This window comes from Physella acuta, unplaced genomic scaffold, assembly GCF_028476545.2.
Source record: "Physella acuta isolate Inbredline_101_S28 unplaced genomic scaffold, ASM2847654v3 ptg000521l, whole genome shotgun sequence".
NCBI classification, from domain to species: Eukaryota; Metazoa; Mollusca; class Gastropoda; family Physidae; genus Physella; species Physella acuta.
In genome coordinates this window covers 676,306-704,088 of record NW_026732040.1, presented here as the reverse complement: position 1 = coordinate 704,088, position 27,783 = coordinate 676,306, and the positions used below count along the sequence as shown (strand labels likewise).

The following is a 27,783-nucleotide window of genomic DNA, read 5'->3' as shown; positions in this document are numbered from 1 at the left end:
CTATTCTCGCTTGGGTCCATTGTATCTGTCACAAGCACAGGTCACATTTAAGAGGGCATCAGAGAAGCGGATCTAGCGAGGTGTGAAAAATGCAAAAATGGTTCAATTTACATGTTTAAATGTTTTCCGTGTTTATTTATTTTAATATCTGGTGTATTGTAAAAATTATAATATTATATTTCTTTTTACGTGTTTTATTTGTTTAAATATACATAGAGTAATCTTTATAGCAATCAAACAATATGTAGCTTTAGTCGTAGTTCAGCCAAGTGTAGCTAAAACGTGTCACGCACCATGAAACACATAGGTCACCAGTCACAGGTTTATGTACAACAGGAGACGAGTAGACAATACAGTGACTAGGATGTTTACAAAGACTGACGTGTACAACAATATAAGGGATCAATAATAATAATGTACAGTTTTATTATATTAAAAAGAAGAAATATCATTCACCATTTACACCTACTACCTACCATAGTCCTATTTTTTCTAATTTGAAAATCAACATAAAAACTTAGAAAACTTTAAGTTAAGTGTCACCAGAGACTTAGAGGAGAATAGAGAATATGATAAATAATATAAAATAATGTTATCGGTTTGCGTGATGTCTACTTCATACTTATTCAGTAGATTTAAATGTTACCTGTGACTGTGATATAAAAAAATTAGTGGTTTTACCCTGGGTATGTAAGGCAATAGGAGATAAATGACAGCCACGTCTGACTGTTCTTTTACATTACAAAAAACATATCACATACATGATTTGTGTGTTTGCATTTCTCCTGAAATAAATGTATGTTTTAACTATTTCATTTGTGTTATATTTAAATATATGCATTGCACTGCTACTGTACAAACCGAATACGATTACAATTGTATGCATGACCCTTATATGGGTTCGTTTTTTAACGCGTGCTAATTACGGACATACTTTACTTTATGAGTCTCTAGTGACACCTAGATAAAAATGCCTGAAAGAACCATGATTAAAGAGGATTCGCATCTACACCACTAGCATATCTCCTAAGTTTTCTTTCAATACTTAATTCATGAGATAGCTTTACACCACATAACTATTCCACATGTCTGACCAGATAAAGGCACGTGACAGAGCGACATCGCCCCTTTAGCTTTAGTAAAATAATGGGAACTTAAATACTTGACACACAAATAGATCTGAACTGTAACTAAACTTCGGTAACCAAAATTTAAATTCACTTGTGTCCCTTTTGTAAGGGATCCAGAAATAGTTCAAAAACAGGAAAATCAGTTATTGTTGAAAATATATTAACATTTCTTAAACAATAATTAATAAAATAAAATTAAGGGATTTAATTTCTACTTGTAAATAAGATACGAGTTGTATTTTTTTAAATTAAAAATTAGTTCACATTATCTGATTAAAGTACAATTTTATACGTTTAATAAGAAAAACTTTAATAACTATGTTGTATTTTCTTTTTCGATTTGTATTTGTTTCATTTATTTGGTATAGTTATTGTCCTTTCTTGTGACCATTTATTTTCAACTACAGGAGGGAGAAAATAAATTCGGGCTTGGCCAGCGCATTTTTTAGAATTAAACCATTTACAGCAAGCCTTACTGTCTAACTGTGTTATGATTATCATGATCACAAAATGGTTGAATGCATTTCGTAAATAATGCCGATCCATGTACATATGTAAGCTCATATATTTTTAGCTAGTATTGTGTTAGTCAGACCAAGACAGTTCTATAGACGGAAATACACTTTGTGCCCCTACGGTCAAAGGGAAACAAAAGCGGATATACTATGTTATTCAAGAAATTAATGCTTTTCTCCCCTACTGATTCAAGCTAGAAAAAAAAAGCTTCCAGATAATATAAATCCAGTCAAAGTTCTTTGATTCTCTTAAATATTTCTTAGCAAAATGTGCCTATATCATTACTTGATTTATTTATTCAATCACATATTTATTGTATTAATGGCTTTAATTATTCACCCATGTAGATACTTTTATTTTTTTTTTCCTGAACAAATTAATATATATTGAAAAGTTTAAAATGTTAACATGAAAGATGTGAAAGTACATTGATCAGAATGTAAAAAAAAATAGGATACGTTTATTCGTATTTTTACCTAAACTTTTATGTTATCTCTCACCCCCACATATCATATACCCCCTACGATTACAGCAAAAAATAAATCCCGAATATATTAACTACAACCCCCCCCCCCACACACACATACAATTATGTCTGAGGCGTTTTAAATTAATACTAATAATTATTACTAATTTTGCCAACATTTCAAACTAGACATTAAACGATACATAATGTTGACTCACTTTATGTTGATATAAATATACATGTCTCATTCCATTCTATTAACAACAAAAATAAAATAAATAAAGACAAATAGTATAACAATTAACACAACCTTGACCATATATCGAACCACACCAGTAATATACAGATGCACAAAATATGTAGAAGCGAATTACATCGCTCTAATAACAGGGGTAAACATAACTTATACATTGAAACTTAAATAAAATCAGTGTGTCTGATTTTAGAGTAATATTGTAATAATTGACACTTTCTACTATCACACATAGTTTATTGTCATGAGATGGGACAACATATTATTTTTTAACATTCAACTTGAATACAATGATGTAAAATATGAGCATTTAGCTTCTTTAAGAAACAAGCCAACAGTACTCACACGAATGTATCGTGTACGAACTGCTGGCATATACTTTCGGATGTAGCGAGCTATCCTACATACAACCACAGACAGACAAGTGTCTACATACGCTTGCACTTATTATTTAACTTTGTCACATTCCTGGGATCCAAAACTTAAGTGTAATTTGAAGGTAAAAATGTTATAAAAAATGTGTAATAAAGTCTGTGTGTCTGTATTGTGAGTTAAACATAAATATTATTATTATTTTATTTTTTTTTGCCTTTTCTTAAAACACATTATTATTAAATAATTAATTATTTTACGGTTTATTTTTTCGTGTGTACATGAATTTTTAAAATATATTTTACAACTTGTAAAACTTCTCTCCCGTACAAGTTGTTTGTTCTATTCATGTAGGGGAGGTAATGGTTATTGACTATGGTACTTAATAGTGTGGTTTGAGGCCAGAATAGACTGAAAAGTTAGAAAAACAGAATGTTGAAAAGGTGGATAGTTTTGAGTAATTGTGGGCTGTGTAATCATAGTGTATCGAGTTAATCTTATATCTTAAATTAAAATAGTTTTTATCATAACCAAGAGATGCGTAATTGTGAGCTGTTTATTTTGGCAATTTTTTTTTTAAAGCGGCGGCTAATACAAGTAGGTTTGGCCTGTAGAAAAAGTGTTACTTCCCCTTTGTAAAAGTTAAGAAAAACTTGAAAGGGAGATAATCGATGTCAATTGTTTACAAAAATAAATAAATATGTAATTAATATAAAACTATATATAAATAACTATTTTTTCCATATTATTATGAACATTAGAATTCTAATTTGAATTTTGCTCAATAATTAATTTTTTTTTCCATAATTGTTTTAAATAATGATATCTCTATATAATGAGAAATACTAGCTATCTTTCAAAATGTATTATATAAAAATTATTCTTTTGAACTAACTACACACTGGAATTTTCACTTAAGCATATTTCTGGCCCTCTTGTAAAAGGGGAAAAATTAATAAATACATTCCGTTTAGCATCTTGTGGTGCCAACAATAAATGTTGCGCATGACCCATGGCCAGGGTTAGCGCTACGGTTAGGGATAGCATTTGGGGTTGGGGTTAGGGTTCTGCGATTGTAAACACACGTATGGGCAGTACCATCGAAAACATCGCCGCGATGGCAAGTCGTAGTTTCTCTTCATTGCGCATGCGTATCTTTTTTCCGGCTATCATCGGCCTTTTAATTTTTTGTTTTATACGGGTAGAAATCGTGTTAAGGTTTTGATTCTGAATATGATCCGTGTTGACATTAGAAGTCGTTAGTATACTTTAACTAACTATACCATCCTCACACACCCACATTTCAATGAGATAGAAGGAGAAGGCACACCCACAGAAGATATATATATATATATATATATATATATATATATATATATATATATATATATATATATATATATATATATATATATATATTTAATGAGAATTCAAAACATTAAAATAACAGCGCCGACCGCCATAAAATAGACCTTACGACACATAAACAGCAAAAATTCAACACTGTACCGACCCACGCCTAACTCAAACCCCGAGCTACCCTACACTTCATTCTCCTTTTGATACGCAAGAGCCAAAATTTACAATGTACAAAATTCCCCAGTTTTTAAAGAGCTACAATTTTTAGTTCAATAGTTTGGTAATAGGAAAATAAATTTGATTTGTTATTTAAAATAAATAGCTTTAAATATGAAATAACATTTATTCATATAAAAACATAGACGTGTTTGGCAGAATAGTAAAATTAGTAATGAAATAATATTATTCTAGGACTATCTCAATCCACTTTAGAAGCTGTTAATTTTTATTTTATTTTTTCTTTAACTATATCACCGGCTCAGCAGGTTTCTCCCATTAGCCAGTCAGCCTTAACAGTACTTCTCACAACTTTTCACACTATTTTATTAAGAATAGTTTTGTGCTTGTGGGAAGAGTCAATGCACGTAAGTATCAGATGATACCCACAAAACGTATTACTTCCCCTATGTTATTATCTGGGTGGAAAAGACAGGAAAGGGAAGTAGCTGTTAAAATTAATAAATATATTAAAATATAAACACAACTAATACAATACAGAATATTTATTTAAATTTTACAAATATCATTATCAATTATTGACTGCAGTAAAGAGTATTTAATTTTTTTTATTTTGTTTAGTTATAATTACTTTTATAATTACATTTTTTTAAAATTCACTGCGACGACCCAGTTGCATTACTTAAATGCGTTTTCAGTTAGGTTGTTTACAATATATTTATTTTCGTCAAATAATAAATATTACGAAGTATTTCTGGCTCCCTTCTTACAGGGACGAAATTAAGCAATGAACAAAGTGTTTCAGCTAAAAAGAAAAAAAGAAAATGTTTCAGCAAATTTTGATGTGCCCTCAAATATTTAAAATTATAAAAGTCTTAAACAATGTCACTTATCTTTTTACACCAGATAATCTCAGCGTTAGCAACACAATCTCCTCCACCAAACACATCAACCATTTTCAATATCAACTCATCGTGACCATAAAACATGATTCCTAAGCTTATACATATGACTTACCTATTGCCTAATGTTGTAGTACAGGGGTCGGCAACCTGCGGCTCGCGAGCCGCATGCGGCTCTTTTGATGTCAAGGTGCGGCTCTTCAGCTCCATGCACAAATATTTATAATTTTTTTATTATATTTTAAAACTCATAAAAATATTAGTCTGCAACACACGGTCATGAACCATATAATAATAAATATAAACAATAAACACAAGCTATTCTATTATAATAGTTTCTCCATTTTTTAATGTACTTCATTATTTCTAAAACTGAGTTATTACAATTTAGACATAGCTTGTGCTTGGATCATATTTATCGGGGCACAGGTTTACCTTCACTACGCCCTAGCGCGCCATAGGGCGTGTTGTATGAAAGCCTTGAGTTGAATCACTCACCGCCCAAGTGTCGGGGACAGAGCGTGGCGCTCTTGTGAACCCGATTACACAATCGCAGGAATGCCACGTTCAGCTCCTAGATCGGTTTAATCATCGAATGTCGTGTGCCGCATTATCAATATTGTTGGGTGCTCGCCATTTGCACCCTGCAGAGACGCCGGAGGACGCGTATCGAATATAAACCTAGGCGGCATGGTGTTAACGGGTAAGCCTGGGGCGCCAGATTCGATAATTGTTGCTCATCGTCTCTTTACTGTATAGCATTTTTTTTAAACGAACGTAGACGCCATAGTGCTCGCAGGTGAGCCTGGGGCTCTTCGGGTCGCGCAATCGACGAGGCGCCGGCGGCTGTGCCTGTTGCAGTTTTGCCGCTGAATATTGTAGTACCCCTTACCCACTATGTAGGGCGCCTGATTAAAGGATGCCTGGTGCTAACATATCCGTTCTGGAACTATGGGCGCCCAACCGTGTATCACAGGCGCTGCCCATAAGAATTTTTTTTTTGCAGAAACCTCTCATGGAGTGTTCTCATCAACTGCACAAAGTTTCATGACGATCGGATAAAGGGTGTAAATCCGCAATCAAATTTAATTTTCATAAACCGAATCGCTCCCTGCCGGGGCGCCACCCCTGCGAATTTGATATTTTTTTTACAGATGCCACCCCAGGAGTATTCCCAACAACTTCCTAAAGTTTCATGGCGATCGGATGAATAAAAGACAATCAGACACACACACACACACACACATATATATATATATATATATATATATATATATATATATACATATAAACATATATATATATACCTTATCCTAATCAAAGATCGAAATATTATTTTGAAATTAAAATGTTTGTGGCTCTTTAAAAGGTGGGAAATTTTGTAAATTGTGACTTTTGGCTCTTCTGTCTCAAAAGGTTGCCGACCCCTGTTGTAGTACATAATCTATACAGATGACTATGTTTTAAACGTGGCAACATTTCATTACGTTACCTGCCCGTACATAATACAATTCGAAAAACGAGGTAATTTATTAGTTTTAATACCAATTTAATATAAAGATTGTTACTGGTTGTAACGACGCCATTGCTGTCCACTAATTGTTACACATTCCTCATCCTTTCCCACATCTTGTTCAGTGGTTCTAACTACGTTTTCATCTAGACCAGGGGTCTCCAAACTACGGCCCGCGGGCCGGATGCGGCCCGCGAAGTCCTCTCATCCGGCCCGCGGAGGTCTTTTTATCCAAGGAAAAATCGTTTGTTGGTGATGGCTGAGGAACTTTTCCAAGAAAAATCAAAGACATGCCTGGAAGCAACTGGCCCCCGAACTGAAATTTGATAGTTAATGCGGCCCTCGGATTGAAAAGTTTGGAGACCCCTGATCTAGACCAGCAGTAGCATGTACCGTTTTAACTGAATAAACGCGCTCTATAAAACCCTCAACAAGAGGGGAAACAATCCAACCTATGTACCATCATACAACTTTCTAACGCTAACACAGTGGACACGGACGACACTTGAACAAAAACATATTAGTGGAAATAATATTTTCTGTAGGCCAACAAGAACAAGCCTTCGCCGTTTTGAAGGTTAACAAAGAGGTCAACTGGACATTGAATTGTTGGTCTGTCGTCCACACTAGAATACGTTAACTATAGTTCATTTTCCCTTTTTCAAGGGAGCCAGAAATAGCTTATTATTACGATTCAAGATGTGGAATATAGAGTGAAGTGCACAAAGTATCATTAGTATTTTTAAAAAAAAAATGATCTAGTGTTTGTAATTTATAATGTAACGATTAGTTATATTACATATGTAAATCGTTAAAAAAGTAATAAAAGTTTCATTAAAACTGTAAAAGATGTAAAGATTTTCTACTCTAGTTGTAAATGTTTATTGAGTGTTATATTAGTTAGATATGCATATATTTCTTACAAGCCATTGCTAAAAACTGTCTCCTTCGTTAGTTTTTTTAAATTAAAATATTTAACATAGGGGAAGTAATGCATTTTGTCCAAGTCAAGTTAACTTGTGCTTGCCGCTGCTTTTAAAAAAAAGGGGAAAAAAAGAAAGATAAACATTTTCTAAATAGATTAAACATTGTCTTAAATATGTATTATTTCAACTGAGCAAATGATGTTTCGACAGAATGCTTAGTTGCTTTGTAAGTAAGCAATCAGTTTTTCAAACCGATGGCAGTTAGGTGGACAAAATATTTGTGTGTAAGTATTAGCTCATATACATGTTTCTATCAAGTTTTGGGGGATTTTCGGTAACTGGAAGTGGTGTAAGTTACCGGTTAAACGTCCACTGATGTCATGTGATGGGGTCCACCTTGTGAGGCTAAAGATCTGTACTGTATCGTAATACAAAAACTCTAGGCGATAGTCATAATATCTATAGAGTCGATGGGCCCGTTGTTTAAACCACTGTACATACGTCTGGCCTTTCGCTCAATAAGTTTAAAAAAACGGTAAACAATAACGGCCTCGTTTTAAACAGCTGCATTCATTGGATATTTATAAAATATCACAATTTTGATGTACTTACAGGTAAAAAGACGTGCGGTTTATCTAAAGTGTATGATACTTTTTAAACTGCTTAAGGGTTAATATTTCAGTAAGAAGGTTTCAATACTGTCGTGAAAGGGTATGGCTGAAGGGACAGAATGAGTTCAAGTCCGTGTTCTTTGAATTGACCCCTAGTGAACCGCCCTTCACTAGGATATTTTTGAAAACTTGCTTCGGCAATATTGTTCTAAATTATGGCAGTAATCGATTGGTAAATGTTTCAAGTCGCTAAGTGGTCTGGTTGCCGAGATATGGGCCAAAAACTGCATTTTTTCGAGTTTTTTTTTTGGCTTTTCCGGGAAATCCAGGAAAGAATTCCGGGAATTTTTTTGGCCCACAATCATCTTCAGAACTTGCTTAACATATTTGCTTTTGGAACTAGTCCTCGATATTGCTTCGTTGAAGAGGAGATACGACTTAAAGCTGCGGACTGCGGACACACATCCATCCAGAACGCATTAATAATCGCAATTGTCCAGTATGGAAATTGCGCTAAAAATATATTCTTACATTTCAGGGGAGACTACTTACTATAAACTGCTACATAAACTTCTAACAAAAATCTTTATCTGTATATAATTTAAACTATATGTTAGTTTTATTAAAAAATAAAAATTAATTTATTTTTAAAATTTACTAAGGAGAACAACTACATATATATGTTTTTAAATGTATAAAAATATTTTTAAACATGGTTTTATACTGAACATAGACACATGAGTTTTATTTTTTCATAAATTGTTTTATTCAAGAGTCTGTTACACTCGTAATATAGTTGAAAAAGTATAACACATGTAATTTTCCTCTGTCAAAAAATCTGGAATTCATTTTCTAATAGTGATTTCACCAAAAAAAAAAAAAAAAAAAAAAAAAAAAAAAAAAGTAATTTTGGCTCCCATTCTAATGGGACAACTCCTTTATTAATGGTAATCAATCGTTTTAGATCAGGAGTCGGCAACCTTTTGAAGCGGAAGGGCCAAAAGTTACAATCTCCAAAATTTCCCTGGTTTTTAAGAGCCACTAACATTTCTTTATTTCAAATATTTTTTTATTAAGATTCTTAGTGTTTGTGCAAGGAGCTGGAGAGCCGCATCTTGATATCAAAAGAGCCGCATGCGGCTCGCGAGCTGCAGGTTGCCAACCCCTTTTTTAGGTACGTAAAATCGCCCACGTCTAGTATTGAGAAAAACAGGTGACTCCTTAAATTTTAATAATTATTTCATATTTTGAGGACGATTTATGTTTTGAAAAATACAAAAATGTTTGCTTGTTTCATTTATGTACCTGTTTTTAAACAATTAAATTAAAACTTTTCAGTAATAAATGAAGACTAGCGATGTTTCCAACAGATGCAACCATGTTTATTTACCACGAGCCAACTAGCGGCGTATCATACGCCGCTATTTAATTGTTTTATTTTCTACTTTTCAGTAATTCATAATTTGTGAATTCGACAGCACCAATGCTGCCACTGAAAATATTTGCGTTAAAACACTAAAACCCTCCTTTCCCCCAACCCCTACCCCCCACCCCCCCCCCCCACCCCCAACCACGTGAAAGCAGCCTCCACTTACTTACTTCCCCTAATTATAAAATAGTTTAAAACTGAATTATCTGCCCCTAATAGCGATGCAAACATTTAGCGTGAACTACAGCTCACCAGACCATGTGGGGGTGGGGGTGGTTGCGATATGCCTAGAGAGGAAAAGAGGGGACTGCTAGGCGCGCTTACAGCTTGTTTTCTAACGTCTCCCAGAAGAGAATTATATATATAGATAGCAGCCATCTTGTTAAAGTTTTTTATTGTAAACTTATAGCGCGAGATTCAGGGGAAGCCACTCTATTTTACAAATGGCTGCTGTTTATATAGCTAATCTTGCTCGCAGACACTGCTGTTTAAAGTTATTTTCTGGACTATATTGATATATTTAGCCATTGATTTAGGTTTATCATTCATTTATCTGTAATATTTGACACAACTATATCACAATATACTTCTATTAAAGCGTTGACAATGAGGTAACTTTTTCGTACATTTTCTTCATTAACACCACCACCCCCACCCCTCTTTCCACATAATAACCACTAATGATATCGAGCAGAAAACAATGGCTACTATAGCGAACTAAACTCTACTAACCTGGTATTAGGAAGTTACTAGACTGAGACCACGTGACCACACCCCTATTATACCCGTACAATAAACAAGAACAAACAGGAGAGGTTAACGTGACAACAGACATCACATAACACGAGGGTTGAACATGAACAATACGGACTGGTAACATATAGCACGTGGGTTGAACATGAACAATACAGACAGGTAACATATAGCACGAGGGTTGAACATGAACAATACGAACAGGTAACATATAACACGAGGGTTGAACATGAACAATACAGACAAGTAACATATAGCAAGAGGGTTGAACATGAATAATACAGACAGGTAACACATAACACGAGGGTTGGACATGAACAATACGGACAGGTAACATAACACGAGGGTTGAACATGAACAATACGGACAGGTAACATAGAGATAGGGGCGGAACATGAACAATACGGACAGGTAACACAAAGCACGAGGGTTGAACATTAACAATACGAACAAGTAACATCGTATAATGAACATTTATCCATCCATACCATTCACTACAAGAATACATTGATCCACAAACTCAAGAAAACAGTTTCATTTAATCACTCCAGATTATCCTACACTATTCACACTATAAAATATGACCTGACTGCTAGCATAAATATTGGAGTGCAGTGATAAGTTCATATTTAACGTTATTTATTTCAAATTAAAAAAGAAATTTATTTGCCTAATCCTTATGAAATACCAAAATATTGGTATATAATATTAGTGGCTCTTTAAAAAGTGGGGACATTTTTTTAAATTGTAAAATTTTTCTCTTAGTATAAAAAGCTAGCCGACTGCTATGATAAGATCATTTGAGATTTGTCTATTTTGTAAGGGATCTAGTAATCCAGTCAATCAAAACTATGGCAATACTAGGGAATGCAAAATTTTAACACTACTTAAATAATGATTCTTAGAATAAAGCTAATGTGTCTCTATTCTAAGTGAAAATTTGTTTCAAGTTATATTTTATTTTAATCTATTAATAGTACACAGTATACTTGCAGCCATTTTCTAAGTAACAAAGTCATAAAAATCGTGTATTTTGTATGAGTTTTTCGATTCGTATTTGTTTGAGCTATTTTTTAAAGTTATTTCCCATGTATTGCAAAAATGTATCTCATCTGTAAGGGATATAGAATTAATTTTTAATAAAAGGATTTTCGTTAAGTTATGCATCGTTTTTTTCTTACTTAAAGAGCATTTAACATTTTAAAAAAAATAAGTAAATGTTTATTCTGAGTGAAAACGATACATAAGATAAAGGTTAAAAAACTTGATATTACTGTAGGATATTGTGATTTATATAAATATTTTTTTTTTGTTTTACTTGTTTTCAATTTTTGTTTTATTTTGAAAGTTTTCTGAATTCATTCGCTTGAACTTTATAAAATTGTGTATTCAAAAGAAGTAAAGCATTATGTTAGTCAAAAAATGTGCTAACACATTAGATAATACTCTTTATCGGGCAGCAGTAGTAAATTTATTTTAAAAGTCATTTCGCTAGTTTTTAAAGCACAAATCGTATTTGAAAACAGGTCGTTTATTATCGTAGTATATTTTCTGCGAAAACACGACAGTAGCGCATTGTCGTTTAAATGAAGCTTTAGGTGTACACGAATACAATCATGGTTTCTAGAGACACAAGCCATCGGTACCCTTTACGCGTCAATTATAGGCCTATATATGTTTTATGTTATACTTGTTTGAGAAACATTATGTTAAAAATATTTATTTTTAAAAATGTATTGTACTAAATCAGTGGTTCCCAAACTTTATTGAGTGGCGAATCTCTTTTATAAAAAGTAAGTGACCTGCGACCCTATAGAATTAAAATGTCGAAATTAGTGAGGAAATTGATCAGCACTAAAATTCGATTTTCTAGTAGACTTTCAATATTATTTATTCTTGACAACTGTTTTAATGAGATGGGTGAAATTGAATGCTATTCACTAGCCTCAACCTTCGCGGTTGAGTTTTTGTTAACGCCAACCTTATGTCATTCTCAGCATTTAATTTATTTCTTTGTTTTGTTTTTAATTGGAGAAGACACAAAGTGATCTAGAAGTCAAAAGGCAATCGATTTCACGTTTGGGTATGAATGGCAAAATTATACTACAGCAAAATTGTTTGAGCACTTTATTATTTAACACGATACATGACGCGTAATCGTTCCGCAAATTTAAGAATTTATCTTATCGTTCATCGGGAATGCTGGAAACATCAATGGAGGCAGAGAAAGGGTAACGTGTCAATGCATATTCTTCTTCTTTCAGCTCAGGGAAAATAACACCACATTTCGTTTTCAAGGGATTCAAGATGCCCAGAATCATCTCTCAAAATTTTATTTATCCCACAATCAGATTCATCTACCACACTTCAGAGTTTCTCAAACATGGCAATATTTCCAACCTTCACCAATGTTGCAGCTTTGATAAAGATGCCAATCGATTATCATAAAAAGAGATAACATTCGTTCGCTTTCCCTGAAGCTTCAGGTCAAGCTAATGTTGATGTTCGTATACATATTCTAGGTATGAAACTCTCTTCAACCACTCTGTGTCGTTAAAGTATATCAAAAGGTTTTGTTTCCCTTGTACTTCGAAGAACAACTTGATTTCATCTTTCAATTCAAAAACGCGATTCACATTTCCTAGTGACAGCCATCGTACTGTAGTGTAGAACCGCGTGATCTTTATTCATGTCTTGGCACATTTGTTGAAACAGACGGTGTTTAGGGCGCCATATTTAATATAATGTACGACTTGTATTAGCAATTGAGTCGGAACAGTCTTGCTTACGAGGACGAGCATGCAGAGGATTCCCCATGATTATGGTGCTAAATCTTACTTTTTTTTGGATGCCTTATGACGCACTATCCATACAAACCCCACAGCCGTGTTCCCATTTTAATCATAAAAAGTGAAACTTTGATTTCGTTTAAAAATTACCTTTTACGGACATGTCTGCTATATGCCGCTGAATAGTGTTATTAGACAGAAATATTTGTTGCATCTATACTGCACTGGAATCCCCAAGTATTAATTTCACACATATTCACCATGCAGGGTTTGATGAAATGTTCTCCTATATTTTTTTTTTGCTTGGCAATTTCTAATGTGACATAATATGATGCTTGCACGAATACCGTGTTTTCTTGGTGAAAACTTCCTGTTTGATCAAGTCTCTGACGTTTGCAATTAGCTTCATGCCGACGAAAAATTTTTTGGTGTGTTCCGATTGACTCGTCTCAAAATGCTGTTTTAGCTTCGAAAGCTTCATAGACTCATTACTGAGAATAAGTTTTCACAGTACGCATTGTTTATTTTTTATTCTATTTCCATTGTGATGTTAGTAAAGCTGAATTTCAGATATTCTTCTAAATATGTGTGGATTTTTTTCATTGCTAGGGATTAGTCTACCAGTTGGCGACCCCCAGTTTGGGAACCCATGTGCTAAATTGTAACTAAAAGATACTCGACACTTTGGACCCCAAAATACATACTTTACTTAACACACAATACCCAATTTTTTTTTTTTTTTTTATTTTATTTTTTTTAATTTTAAAATAAATAAATTTTAAACAATAATTTTAATCAGGTAAATTGCAAAATATCTGACCGTGTTTTAATAACATGTATATTACATATAAAAAAACAACAAAATTGACATTAAAGAAAGAACACAATTTTGTTAGCTAAAAATAACAATAAATGCATCCGCCTAAATGAATTCTGCTTATGAGCTTTCCAGTTCTAGCGTTACATAATGGTTATCTGTTTAAACATTAAACTAGAAAATTTTTGACAATGTCTATACATTTTTTAAAAATCAGAAATAGCTTTTACAATGCATCTACATAAAATTTTAGTGAAATTCAAAACATTAACAAGACTTTTCTAAACAAATACATACAAAATTAGCGTCTACCAGTTTGTTTTAATAAATGGACTAAAAGTATTATAGATTTTTTTTTGTAAAGAAGAAAAGTCAAGACTATGAATTATCCTGTTGTAAATAGGAATTTGCAGAAGTAATTATAACAAGATATAACTTATGGTTCCTAAGTAGCTTATAATTAAGCAGTTGCAGTTTCATTTTGTAAATGTCATGTTCATTTTGAAAGGAATGATTTTTATTTCACCCAGCATTCTACTTTGTCTATGCAAATAAATCATATTGATCTGATAGTCATGAAATCAGACTTCTCCAAATTACGCTAGATATGCCACATCACATTTCTTCAATGAAATTAGCAAGCGTAACATCCCTGTGAGACAAGCCTCCGACATCATGGGTGCTCAGAGTAATTTGTACTTTGTTATAAACATTGAACTATCCTGGGTGATGATCCATTTTATCTGTCTTTATTGCTATTCTGGTCATAAATCCAAATGCCTGATTAAAATCTTTGAAAATGAATTCTTTATAAATAGCACCTCTGCCTTCAACCAAAGTCCAGCCAGATTCTTTGAGTGTGCCCAAAATTACATTTGCTTTTGCAAGGGATCAAGAATTAAATAGAATTGAATTGATGTTGCTTTCAGTATGGTTAAGCAAATTTTAACTCTACTTAAATAAAGATTTTTAAAATGAAGCTAACGTATCTTGACTCTAAGTAAAAATACGATACACGTTGTAATTTCCCTTTACCTATAAATAGTACACAACGTATTGCCTAGTGAACAATTGCATACATTTTTAAAAGTAAAACAGTAATAGAGATGGTGTATTTTGTTATGAGTTGTTCAATTCGTTTTTATTGTAGTTATGTTATTTAGTTACTTCCCTTGCATTTCGAAATTGTGTCCTTTTTGTAAGGAATACAGAAATAATATTAAATAATGGGATTGTCGTGTAGTTATGCATCGTTTTTTTCTTACATAAATAGCTTATTTTCAATAAAATAAATGTTTATTCTGAGTAAAAACAATTAAAAAGATAAAGGTTAAAAAAATCCATATTACTATACGATATTTTTATTTATATAAAATTATGTAAATTAAAATTGTTAAACATAAAAAACACACAACGTATTTAATTACAACTTTTGAAATGATATCTATACTGTGTTTTAATTAGCTTTAGTAAAATAATGGAAACTTAATGCTGTTGACTCCCAAATAAATCTATAATGTAACTAAACTACACTAACCTTAATTTAAATTCACTTTGTCCCTTTTAAGGGATCCAAAAGCAGTTTAACACCATAGAAAAATGGCTGCGGTTATGCATATTTTAACAATACTTAATTGATAATTAATATAATGAAGGTAATCTGTCTATTTTCTACAAGTTGTATTTTCTTTAAATTTAAAACTAGTTCACATTTTTATAATTAGTGTACAGTTGAATACGTTAATAAAAAAGAAAACTTTTAATAACTATGTGTATTTTATTTTTCGATTAGTTGTTTCATTTATTTGGTATAGATATTGCCCTTGCAAGCGTGGTAATAAATTTGACTTTGGCCAGCGCATAAAAAAAAAAACTATTCATAGAATGCCTTATTGTCTACCTGTGTCAAAGGCGTAGCTTGGGGAGTGGGCGGGGGGGGGGGGGCATATGTCCCCGGGCGCCGACCTTAGGGGGGCGCCAAAATGGGTTAGAAAAGCAAATTGAAAATTTGAGGGGAGGGGGGTGTAAATCAAAAGTTCGAGTGGGGGGTTGCAAATCGTAAGGGGAGTGGGAGGGGGGAATGCAAATCGAAAGTCTGTCCCCGGGCGCCGGGAAGGGTCGCTAAGCCTGACTTGTGTAGCTCATTTGACAATTCAACGTCTATGAGGACAGCGGTGATGTGTTAGTTGTTACGTTTAGAGTATGATACTAGTAGTTATAGCAATTTGAAACTTTCTTTGTTATGATTATCATGATCACAAAATAGTTGAATGCATTTCGTAAATAATTCCGATCCATGCAGTAGCTTAGCGAGGCGGGGGGACATATGTCCCCGGGCGCCGACCTTAGGGGGCGCCAAAATGGGTTGGAAAAATACATTGAAAGGTTGAGGGGGGTGCAAATCGAAAGTTTGAGGAGGGGGGTGCAAATCGAAAGTTTGAGGGTGGGTGCTAATGGAAATCTCAAGGGGGGGGGGGTGCAAATCAAAATCTTGAGGGGGGGGGGGGTTGCAAATGGAAAAGTTTGTCCCCGGGCGCCGGGAAGGGTCGCTACGCCTCTGGATCCATGTGCATATATATATATATATATATATATATATATATATATATATATATATATATATATATATATATATATATATATATATATATATATATATATATATATATACTAGGCATACTGCCTAGCTTCGCTTAGGTTTTCAAAAAAATTGAGGAATTGAATGATTAATTAATAGGAGATTGGCTGTTATGTTAAATGCTTAGGGCCTACATTTCAACAGTTTTGTAAAGGAACAGTGCACATATATTAATGGAATATTCACAAACTTATTACTCGCAAGGTTATTAGAACTGCAAGGGCTTTCTTAATAGTATCAATCAAGTATTATATTAAATTACTTTCGCAATTAATTTGTACGATTTCAGTACAATGCAAGACATAAGTTATAAAAAATATGTATTTAAACAATGCTATACTTTTTTTTCTAAAAAATGTATACAAAATATTAAAAAATTATTACATTAAACAATTATCTCCCCTGTTCAAAGACCAAATGACAAAATTTCGTACAATAAGAATTTTAATCGCGGTCAATTTTAGCCCTCTTCGAGGGCTTTCAGTCTGACCAACAGTTTTTCCATAAGGCCTAGTCATCGATAGAGGTGTATACAAAAAATTAGGCAGATGTAAAGAGAGTATGTGCCCTAAAATCCGTTTTAAAATCACCCTCTGTTTTTCCCATAAAATACAAAGATTATATAGGGAAATACAACTGGTCAGTTTTGACCCATTTAACGAATTTTCCCGGACATGGCGCGTTTTTTGTGACACCCCAAGGCGTTCTCCTACCACCTCACAAAATTGCAAGAGGGGGCGTCGGAGGAAATTTTTTTTTTCGTAATAAAGCTCATATAAAGAGAATTTCTCTCGCGGTCACTTTTTAGCCCTCGTTGGGGGCTTTGAGTGAAACCGACAGTTTTTCCTAAAGGTCAAGCCATTGACCTAAGAGTATGCAAAAAATTAACCAGATATACTGAGTTTAAGTACCCTTAAATCCGCGTTGAAATGACCCTCTGTTTTTTACCATAAAATACAAAGATTATATAGGGAAATACAACTGGTCAATTTTTACCCCTTTACGAAGTTTTCCCGGACTTGGCGAGTATTTTATGACACCCCAAGGCGTTCTCCTACCACCTCACAAAATTTCAAGGTGGTCGTCGGAGGAAATTTTTTTTCGTAATAGAGCTCATATAAAGAGAATTTCACTCGCGGTCACTTTTCAGCCCTCGTCGAGGGCTTTGGGTGAAACTGACAGGTCTGCCCTACGGCCAAGCCATTTACCTATAAACATGCCAAACATTAGCCAGTTGTAAAGAGGGTATGTGCCCTAAAATCTGTTTTGAAATGACCCTATGTTTTTCCCATAAAATACAAAGATTATATAGGGAAATACGACTGGTCAGTTTTGACCCATTTCCCGATTTTTCCCGGACATGGCGAGTTTTTTGTGACACCCCAAGGCGTTCTCCTACCACCTCACAAAATTTCAATGGGGGTCGTCGGAGGAAATTTTTTTTTTCGTAATAGAGCTCATATAAAGAGAATTTCACTCGCGGTCACTTTTTAGCCCTCCTCGAGGGCTTTGAGTGAAACCGACAGTTTTTCCTAAAGGTCAAGCCATTGACCTAAGAGTATGCAAAAAATTAACCAGATATACTGAGCTTAAGTACCCTAAAGTCTGCGTTGAAAGGACCCTCTGTTTTTCCCATAAAATACAAAGACTATATAGGGAAATACAACTGGTCAGTTTTGACCCCTTTACGAAGTTTTCCCAGATATGGCGCGTTTTTTGTGACACCCCAAGGCGTTCTCCTACCACCTCACAAAATTGCAAGAGAGGGCGTCGGAGGAAATTTTTTTTTCGTAATAAAGCTCATATAAAGAGAATTTCACTCGCGGTCACTTTTTAGCCCTCGTCGAAGACTTTTAGTGAAACCGACAGTTTTTCCTAAAGGTCAAGCCATTTACCTAAAAGTATGCAAAAAATTAGCCAGATGTAAAGAGGGTAAGTGCCCTAAAATCCGTTTTCAAATTACCCTCTGTTTTTCCCATAAAATACAAAGATTATATAGGGAAATACAACTGGTCAGTTTCGACCCCTTTACGATGTTTTCCCAGATATGTCGAGTTTTTTGTGACACCCCAAGGCGTTCTCCTACCACCTCACAAAATTTCAAGGGGGGTCGTCGGAGGAAATTTGTTTTCGTAATAAAGCCCATATAAGGCGCCGGTCAGGCGAGGTCAGTTTTGACCCTCTGTCTGTAGACTCTTCGGCAAACCGTCACCGGCCCTCGTGTTCTATCGCCCCAAGGCAAAAGCGTGCCAAATTTGACGCGACTGCAATCGGGCACCCGACCACTTTGCTTTATATATATATATATATATATATATATATATATATATATATATATATATATATATATATATATATATACATGTATATATATATATATATATATATATAGTCTATATATATAGTCTATATATATATATATATATATATATATATATACATGTATATATATATATATATATATAGTCTATATATATATATATATATATATATATATATATATATATATATATATATATATATATATATATTTATATACATGTATATATATATATATACATGTATATATATATATATATATATATATATATATATATATATATATATATATATATATATACAAATAGCCTATGGTTTCCTGACACAAACCCCTCGTGATGTTCACTAACAAACTTTTCTTTCTTCCACAATTTAACATCTTCAGTTTTGCGGTCAAAGGGAAGAAAAAGTGGATATACCACGAAAGTCAAGAAGTATTGTTTCTCTCCCCTTACTGATGAAAGAATTCTCACAAAGCATTATTGAAAGAATATTGTATTTAGGGTCACCCCATCTAACCACATATTTATTGTATTAATTGCTTTAATTATTCGACCATGCAGATACTTTTATTTTTTTGTTTTTTACTCTTCAACAAATAAATATAGTTCATTGATCAGAATGAAAAAAAAAATGATAAGTTCCCTTCGTGTTTTACCAAATTGTTTATTTTAACAGTCACCCCCACAAATCATGTACCCCTTTTGATTACAGGAAAAAGATTAAACGGCCAATGTGAAAAAGGCCTTTGTGCCTACAATTGTAACCGTTTTTTGAATAAATTTGAATAAAATAAATTTGAAATTTGATTATATCCCAAAAATTGTAATCAGATTTTAAAAATGTGCACATTTTATTTGCCCCTCTTCAGCGCCCCTCCACCCCCCCCCCTTTAATAAAATTAAATGCCTAAGGAGATTTAAATTAATACTAATCATCATTACTAATTTTGCAAAATTTTGAAAGTGGTACTCAAACGATCCATAATGTTAACTCAGAGTATATCTCAAGAAAAAACTCATTGGAAAATAGTTGTCACGCTATTTAGTTTACACAACTTCCTTAATATACATGGTTTTCATTCCATTTTATTAATATAACAAAAACAAAAAAAAATGAACATAGTTATTACTTTATTTTAATTACGCAACTAAATATACATGGTTTTCATTCCATTTTATTAAGAAAACAAAACAAGAAAAAAAATGGAGAAAAATAGTATAACAATTAACGAAATCGCGACAATTAATCGAACCATACCCGATATAGACAGATGTACAAAATATATAGAAATAAATTCCATCTTTATTATACCAAACGAAACATTATACAACTTATATCACCAGATATATTGTATGGGACTGAATAATTTCAACCATCGGCTCGCCATAGCTGAATCACTCTCCCTAACAAACTGTGTGTTTTCAATAAGGCCTTAATAGTTATTTTTACCACGCTGTGAAATCAAGATATTATGTTGACAATACCCTGGCCACTTGACATGTCTGACTCGATATGATGGCCCAAACACATTGGGCCACAACATGGGCGGCCATAAGCAGTATAGCTCTCAATCTATGGGCCACGACAAGATGGCCCAAACACATTGGGCCACAACATGGGCGGCCATAAGCAGTATAGCTCTCAATCTATGGGCCACGACAAGATGGCCCAAACACATTGGGCCACAACATGGGAGGCCATAAGCAGTACAGCTCTCAACCTATGGGCCACGACATGATGGCCCAAACACAATTGGCCACAACATGGGAGGCCATAAGCAGTACAGCTCTCAACCTATGGGCCACGACATGATGGCCCAAACACAATTGGCCACAACATGGGAGGCCATAAGCAGTACAGCTCTCAACCTATGGGCCACGACATGATGGCCCAAACACAATTGGCCACAACATGGGAGGCCATAAGCAGTATAGCTCTCAACCTATGGGCCACGTTGAAATGGCTTCTGACAAAGGTTTATGGAGGTTGTTGTAGTTTTGGTTGCACGAGACAAGGAGGCTCCTAAATGTATTTCTTTATCAGTTCATTGTCCCATGTATAGATACGATGCAACATTTTACTGTTGGCTTTGTCAACTACTCGCTCTAATAACAGGGGTAAACATAACTTATACATTGAAACTTAAATAAAATCAGCGTGTCTGATTTCAGAGTAATATTGCAATAATTGACTCTTTCTACTATCACACATAGTTTATTTATGTCATGAGCTAGAACAACATATTATTAACATCAATCCTCACACATTCCAACTTTTCAACTTAAATACAATAACGTACAATAGTGACATTCGACTTCTACAAACTAGCTAATATGACTCACACTAGTGTATCGTGGACGAACATATCGCATATATGTTCGGGTATAGAGAGCTATCCAACATCCAACTACAGCCACCGTAAGACAGAAGATGTCCCATATATTTGCACTTAATATTTTATGTTGCTGTCCCATTTTCGGGATCCAAAACATTACTAAACTAAGGTTTTAGCCGCGATGTCGGAATATAGACAATTAACACAATTGTTGTAACAAAATCTGTAATAAATCATGTGTGTCTCAATTGTGAGTTAAACATATATATTAAAAAAAACTATGTTTACGTGAAAATAATGTTTTTGCATTTTCTAAAAACAAAACGTAATGTTTAGAATTAAATTAACAAAATTAAGTAATTAATCACGGTTCGTCTTGTGTTTTTGTTCATGTTGGTCTTTTAATGTTAAATGTATCAAATTGTACTATGTATCTCCCTTATTAGTTGCTTGTGCTATTCATGTAGGGGAGGTAACTGTTATTGCATCTAGTACTTAGTAGTATGGGAGTTAGCGAAGCAGAATACTGAAAGATTGATCTGAAATAATTAAAAAACCATATATCCTTCTAGAAGATTGGCATTTTAGAATTTTAAAATAAAAACCTAGATTGGCGGCTACACACTAAACTCAAGTAACTGGTTACACACAGACCGCTGTGGTTTCCGATTCAAGAGAAAATATTGTAGAAATCTATAAGTCAATTTTATAAAACACGTTATTTGACTTTGGCCAGTACAGTACTATATACTTTATGATTTAAAAACGTAAACTACTGTGCACGTTTCTATGTTATCAATGGACCCACCAAGACAGGCAGTTATGTCAAAGCTACCGTACCATCAGTCCTAGGAATCATCCCAACAATAACCTGCTAAAGAAATTCCCAACAGACCCAAGCCACAAGCTGAACAAGTTTAGAGCTGATGAACAAACAAGTTCAGACAGTGACTGAGTACAACTGAGCAGATCTTTGGTTACTGAGCAAACATACCTACAACACCACAACACCTTTACAACTTTCCTTACATTACAATACAGACACCTATAACATAATAATTTTTTGCAAGTGTTTGAATTTCACTTGAAAAAAAGCTGTATTAATTTCTTAATTTTTGTTAGCTTTAAATATATGTATTGTATTCTTACAGTACAAGCTAAATATTCAATATGAATAGTCTATGTAATTATACTAAATTTATGAATAAATCTTTTTAAAATATAGGGAAACCAATACAAATATAGTTGTATTTGTAAAAATTAAAGCCGTTTGGGAAATATAGTTTACATTATTTTTTTTTATTTTGTAAAGAATATATATGTCTTTGAAATGATGTTTAGAATTATTTTATTAATTCGTATATTTTCATAACTGTCCTTAACCTCTCTTTGAAGTCAACTGAAATGGCCAGGGAGAGTAAAACAGTAAAAGTCAGAATAATTGTTTTCCAAATTAAAAATACACAATAGGGATCTATGATGTGAAACGTAGTATTGCATTTATATGAAATAATATAACATTCCCAATCACCACAACATCCTGATTCTATTAATCCAAATTAAAAATAAAAGTGTTTTGTAAATTATTGTTTATATATTATTAGTGATTATTTCTTGACTTTTTGTATCCTTATTAAAAAACCGGAAGTAATTTTGTACTTATATTGACAATGCATTTGAAATAATCAATTTTGGTTAAAAAATATTGCTTTATGGCAAAAAAAAATTAAAAAAATGGAACCAGCTTTTCGATTATATAAGGGTTCAGTTTTTCAACGTCTGATAATAACGAACAAAGTTTATGCGTCTTCCGGTGGTGTTATGCGTCTTCCGGTGGGGAGCAGTGGAGGTTTGAAATATATTTTAACCCGTGTCTCCCCACCCAAGGAAATTTAAAGTCACCCCCCCCCCCCCCCGAAGTTACAAGTGCCACGTAGATAAAAATGTCTGAAAGAACCCTGATTAAAGAAGATTCGCATCCACACCACTAACATATTGGATTATTTTTTTTTTATTCCAATACTTATTAATGAGTTAGTTCTACACCGCATGATAGTTCGACACTATGGCTCCCAACTGAGTCCACACTGTAACTAAGCTACACTGACCACAGTTTTTAATTTACTTTTGTCCCTGATTGTAAGGGATCCAGAAATAATGCAAATACGACCACCTTCAAAGCTGAAGAGAAAAGTTTAACAGCACTTAAATAACAATTCTTTAAAAAAAACGAAGGTGTTTTTATTCTAATTTTAAAAAAAAATTAAGTTGCATTTTTTTCCAAATCTAAAAATAGTACACATTTTGTGAGAATTGTATAATCGTGTAAATTAAATATTCTAATAAGTAGTGTGTACGAATTTTCTGTACGTTCTTCGAATCGAATTTGTTTCAGTAATTTGTTATAGTTATTTCCCTTGTATATACCAAATAGTTTTTAACCTACTCAATGGTTTTAACCCGCGCTTTTCAAAATTAAACAGTTCATTACATAGTATGTCCTACAACTGGTATTTTTAGCGTTGACAACGACAGTGGTCAAAGTAGAGCGAAGTTATGCCTAGTGTCCATCCAAACAAAGCGGTTGTAGTTGTGGTTACCCAGCTGTTACGTCCTTGGTTACTTTGTATAAGGAAATATGCACCTTTAAGAAGTCAGATTGACGCTAGGCATAAGGCAACAGCCACCAAAGTAACGTTATTACTAATTTTTTTACACAAACAACTGTCAAAACGTCCAGATAGATTCCTTAATTAAAATATCATTAGTTTTTCTGATATAAACTATTGTCCAAAAAAAAATTAAAATATATCATTTGTTTTTCTTACATAACCAATTGTCAGGGCCGGCGCTACCTATAAGGCGATCTAGGCGGTCGCCTACGGCGCTATCCTTAGGGTGCGCAAAAATGTGTGATCGCTATTTTTTTTAAAAGTACCTAATAATTAATAACCTTCATTATATTATTTGAACTAAAGAAGGGGTAATATATAGGCCTAAAGGCGTAGAGATCTATTTTGGTGCATAGGATGAACTATCAATTTTGCGCCCCTTCCTCAAATTAGGCCAAATTAGGTGAAAATGCCCCCTCCCTCCCAATTTGGAAAGGTCTGGGCGCTTTTTTACAGTTACCTTGCCTTTTTATTTTGGTGTCATACAATTGATGCATAAAAATGTAAAGAAGTCCGTAATGCCTAGTAGCAGTCAACATTCTTTATTTCAACTGCATATTATACAATAATGAGCCGTTTACATTATTATCTACCTCGCTGGGCGCCCCTTTGAGTCGGCACCTCTGGGATTACAATAAATTAATTATTGTATTGAATATAAATCTTTTAATTTCGAACATTTCAGATTATTTTCTAACTCTAATGTTGATTCAGTGCTCGATATAGCTTGTAAGTCTCATCGGAAAACTTCAGATTTTCAAATTAAATTAATTTAATTTATTTAATTGTTGGCACTAGAAGATCCTAAACAGAATTTTAAAACAGATGTCTACTATGCTGTATATATTGGATATTGATATACAGTCTATTTAAAGAAAGGTTCCAACAATTAGAACTAAATAACAATTTACTTGGCTGCTTTTATATGATATATTCCATATCAACAAAAAGGCTCCTGCATATATACCTACTGACTGCAAAATTTAGAAATATCGTTTATGCTGAAAGCTATTATGGATATTGATGCTAATAATTTTTTCAATGAGCTTCAACTAAAAGTTTCCTATGCATATGCCACGAACAGATGTCCTTCTCTATATAGTACAACCAAAATTGGAAGATAATGTACCGCATGTTGTTATTTCCTTGCGAATATTAACACTTCTAGTGTCCGTGGCTAGTTGAGTACTCTTTTTTTTTTTAAATTGTAATTTTTAACTACAGGTGTGAAACTACTATACCGCCAGACCCCGCAATACGGCAGGGAGGAGGGGACAGAACTTTGTGTGGAGGGGGGGTCAAAATCAGACCAAAAATAATAACTTTCTGCACCTAGATAGACTAGTGGTTTTGTGAAAACAAAAAACTAATCGGTTGCAGCAGTGATTGTTCCACAGTAACTAACACATACCGTTGCGTAGAAAAAACCCACTAAATAAGTTGAAGATTGAAAAAAGGCAAACCTTGAAACCACTTCCATGGTTGTATGATCATCTTTAAAGAGTCGAATAGGGTTGATGATTAAGCTAATTAAAATAGTTTTGTACAAAAAGAAATTTCTTCTCTTTATTTTTATTAAATAAAGCATCCTGAAGAATGACTAAGGTATAACTTGAATTAATTCAAAATTAATTATATGAATGCAAGAAAACAAAACAAAAAAACAACTTAAGAATAAAACTAACACGGGAAACCATTACACATAGGTCTGTAATATAAATTATCCATGATTAATATTCTTTTGACCGACTTGCCAAATAAAATTTTAGATTATTCACAACATTCGGTGGGTAAAAATGAGATTTTTAAAACTAAATTCTTTCGGTCCAGATGAGTTTGAACCGTTTTCTGTGTGGTTGTTGTCTCATGATGAATATGCAATAAAATAGGTTAAATCAAATGGTTAATTTAAAATTAAGTGAGACAGTGTACTAAGACACACAGACACATACATGTATATATACATATTATATATATATATATATATATATATATATATATATATATATATATATATATATATATATATATAATATAGCCCAAAGACAAATTGCAATTAACGGCACGCACATTGAATCTACTAATTGGATAAAGACCCTGTTTTCGTAATTCCTTTTTACTCTTGCAGGTGAGTTCATAAGTTGTGAGTGCACGTCTCATTGCCCTGGTCTTCTTTTGTCTCAGGTCCTTGGGTTTGTGAGCCTTCATTCGGTAGATTTTACCTAGGTTATCCTTCTGGTAGAATTTACGTAGGTTATCCTTATGTGTCTGTTTGATGACAGTGAGGACACGAGCAACTGATTTGGGCACAGTGCAGATCTTAGCTGATTTAGCTGCAGCTCCACCAATTACTTTGGCAACACGAGAGGTCTGCAGTTCATTTTTTAGCTCTTCGAGCTGTTTCAGAAGCTCTTCCTCCTTCTTGCCACGAAGTTCCTTAGCCTTGACTATGGCCATCGTAGATGAGTTAATGCTACAAATAATTGTACTGTGTCATTTTGTCAATCGTGATCCAAAATTTTTAATAAATTGTTATTGTTTGAAGAAGTGATGATACAAAGAAAAATTTAAATTTATTCTAAAATTCAACTCAAAAAAAATTAAGGGTGTTAAAGTCCTACAAATAAAAATATTTAAACACAAAGTTAAAACGATAAGCGAAATTGATGTTTTAAGATTTATATACATTTTTAAATTAAGAATTTTTGATACAATTGAAACCTGGTTACCATTATTTAAAAATAATTACAATCAAGAATTTAAAAAACAAGTTATAATTACATTATTTCCCCTGCAAATAAAAAACCAAGAAAAAAATCTACATGGGAGGTAATTTCGTTTTGTCACCGCCTCCGAGAAGTAACTCGCTTGTATCACCCCTTTTTCTAAAACGTTTCGTTGGAAAGGAGACCACAATTTAAAAAAAAAATGTTTGTAAGCAGCAGTTAATTAAAATGTATTTTAAAATGACACATCCGTTTTGTAATAGGGCTTAACCGTCATATTTAAATGGCATAAAAGTATAAATGTAATTACAAAATATAGCTTAACAAACTGTAATATTCCACTAAAGTATATATGGATATATATATGGATATATATATATATATATATATATATATATATATATATATATATACGGCAACTCTAGGCTATGCCAAAGAGAAGGAAATGAACAACCTGTTGTAAGGACAAGTTGCAATGACTTCAACTTATATAACTCTTTTTGTATTATTGTATTTATTTTGCCAACTTATGATTATTATATTTATGTATGTATTAATGATAGAACCAAAACTTATTTGATAAATTGTATTAGACTATTAAATATGTATTACTGTAAACTCTTATGACAAATAAAAGGCAATTTAAACCCTTTTGCAATGGCTAATAGAACCTTCCTAACTCCTTATCTCCCTTTCCTCATTTTGTGTTGGACGTGTAACCTTTCCCTTTTACCATATAATACATCCACGTGTCAAACATCCCCATCAACACACTGATATAAATAATCGCTTACACAGCTACCATTATGAAGAGAAAAAAAAAACATTGTGAACTATAGAAGGGAAATAGCTGCTTAAATATTCCACCGTCCCATCATAAAATCGGTTATAGCCCCTTACCAAACGAACATCTAAAATTTCGAATCACTTTCTGTCAACAAAAAGGTACAAACCTGGAAAAAGATCGACCCCTGCTCCAACCTACATTAACTAGATTTCTGGTCTGATGGTTACTAACATTGTACTTATAATATCAACAAAACATATTTCAACAAATAGTATTCAACTGACAAATTA

At 33.3% G+C, this 27,783-nt stretch overlaps 1 protein-coding gene across 1 annotated transcript; it reads right to left on the bottom strand.

The window, feature by feature from the left end:
* LOC131945051 (large ribosomal subunit protein uL29-like) lies at window positions 1–26,440 on the bottom strand. The gene is made up of 2 exons (XM_059306037.1): window positions 26,042–26,440; window positions 1–72 (listed from the first exon to the last, which is right to left on the bottom strand). Exons 1-2 carry the CDS (start codon window positions 26,435–26,437, stop codon window positions 1–3), a joined length of 468 nt encoding a protein of 155 aa, XP_059162020.1. The 5' UTR covers window positions 26,438–26,440.
* Window positions 26,441–27,783: the final 1,343 nt, after the last annotated feature.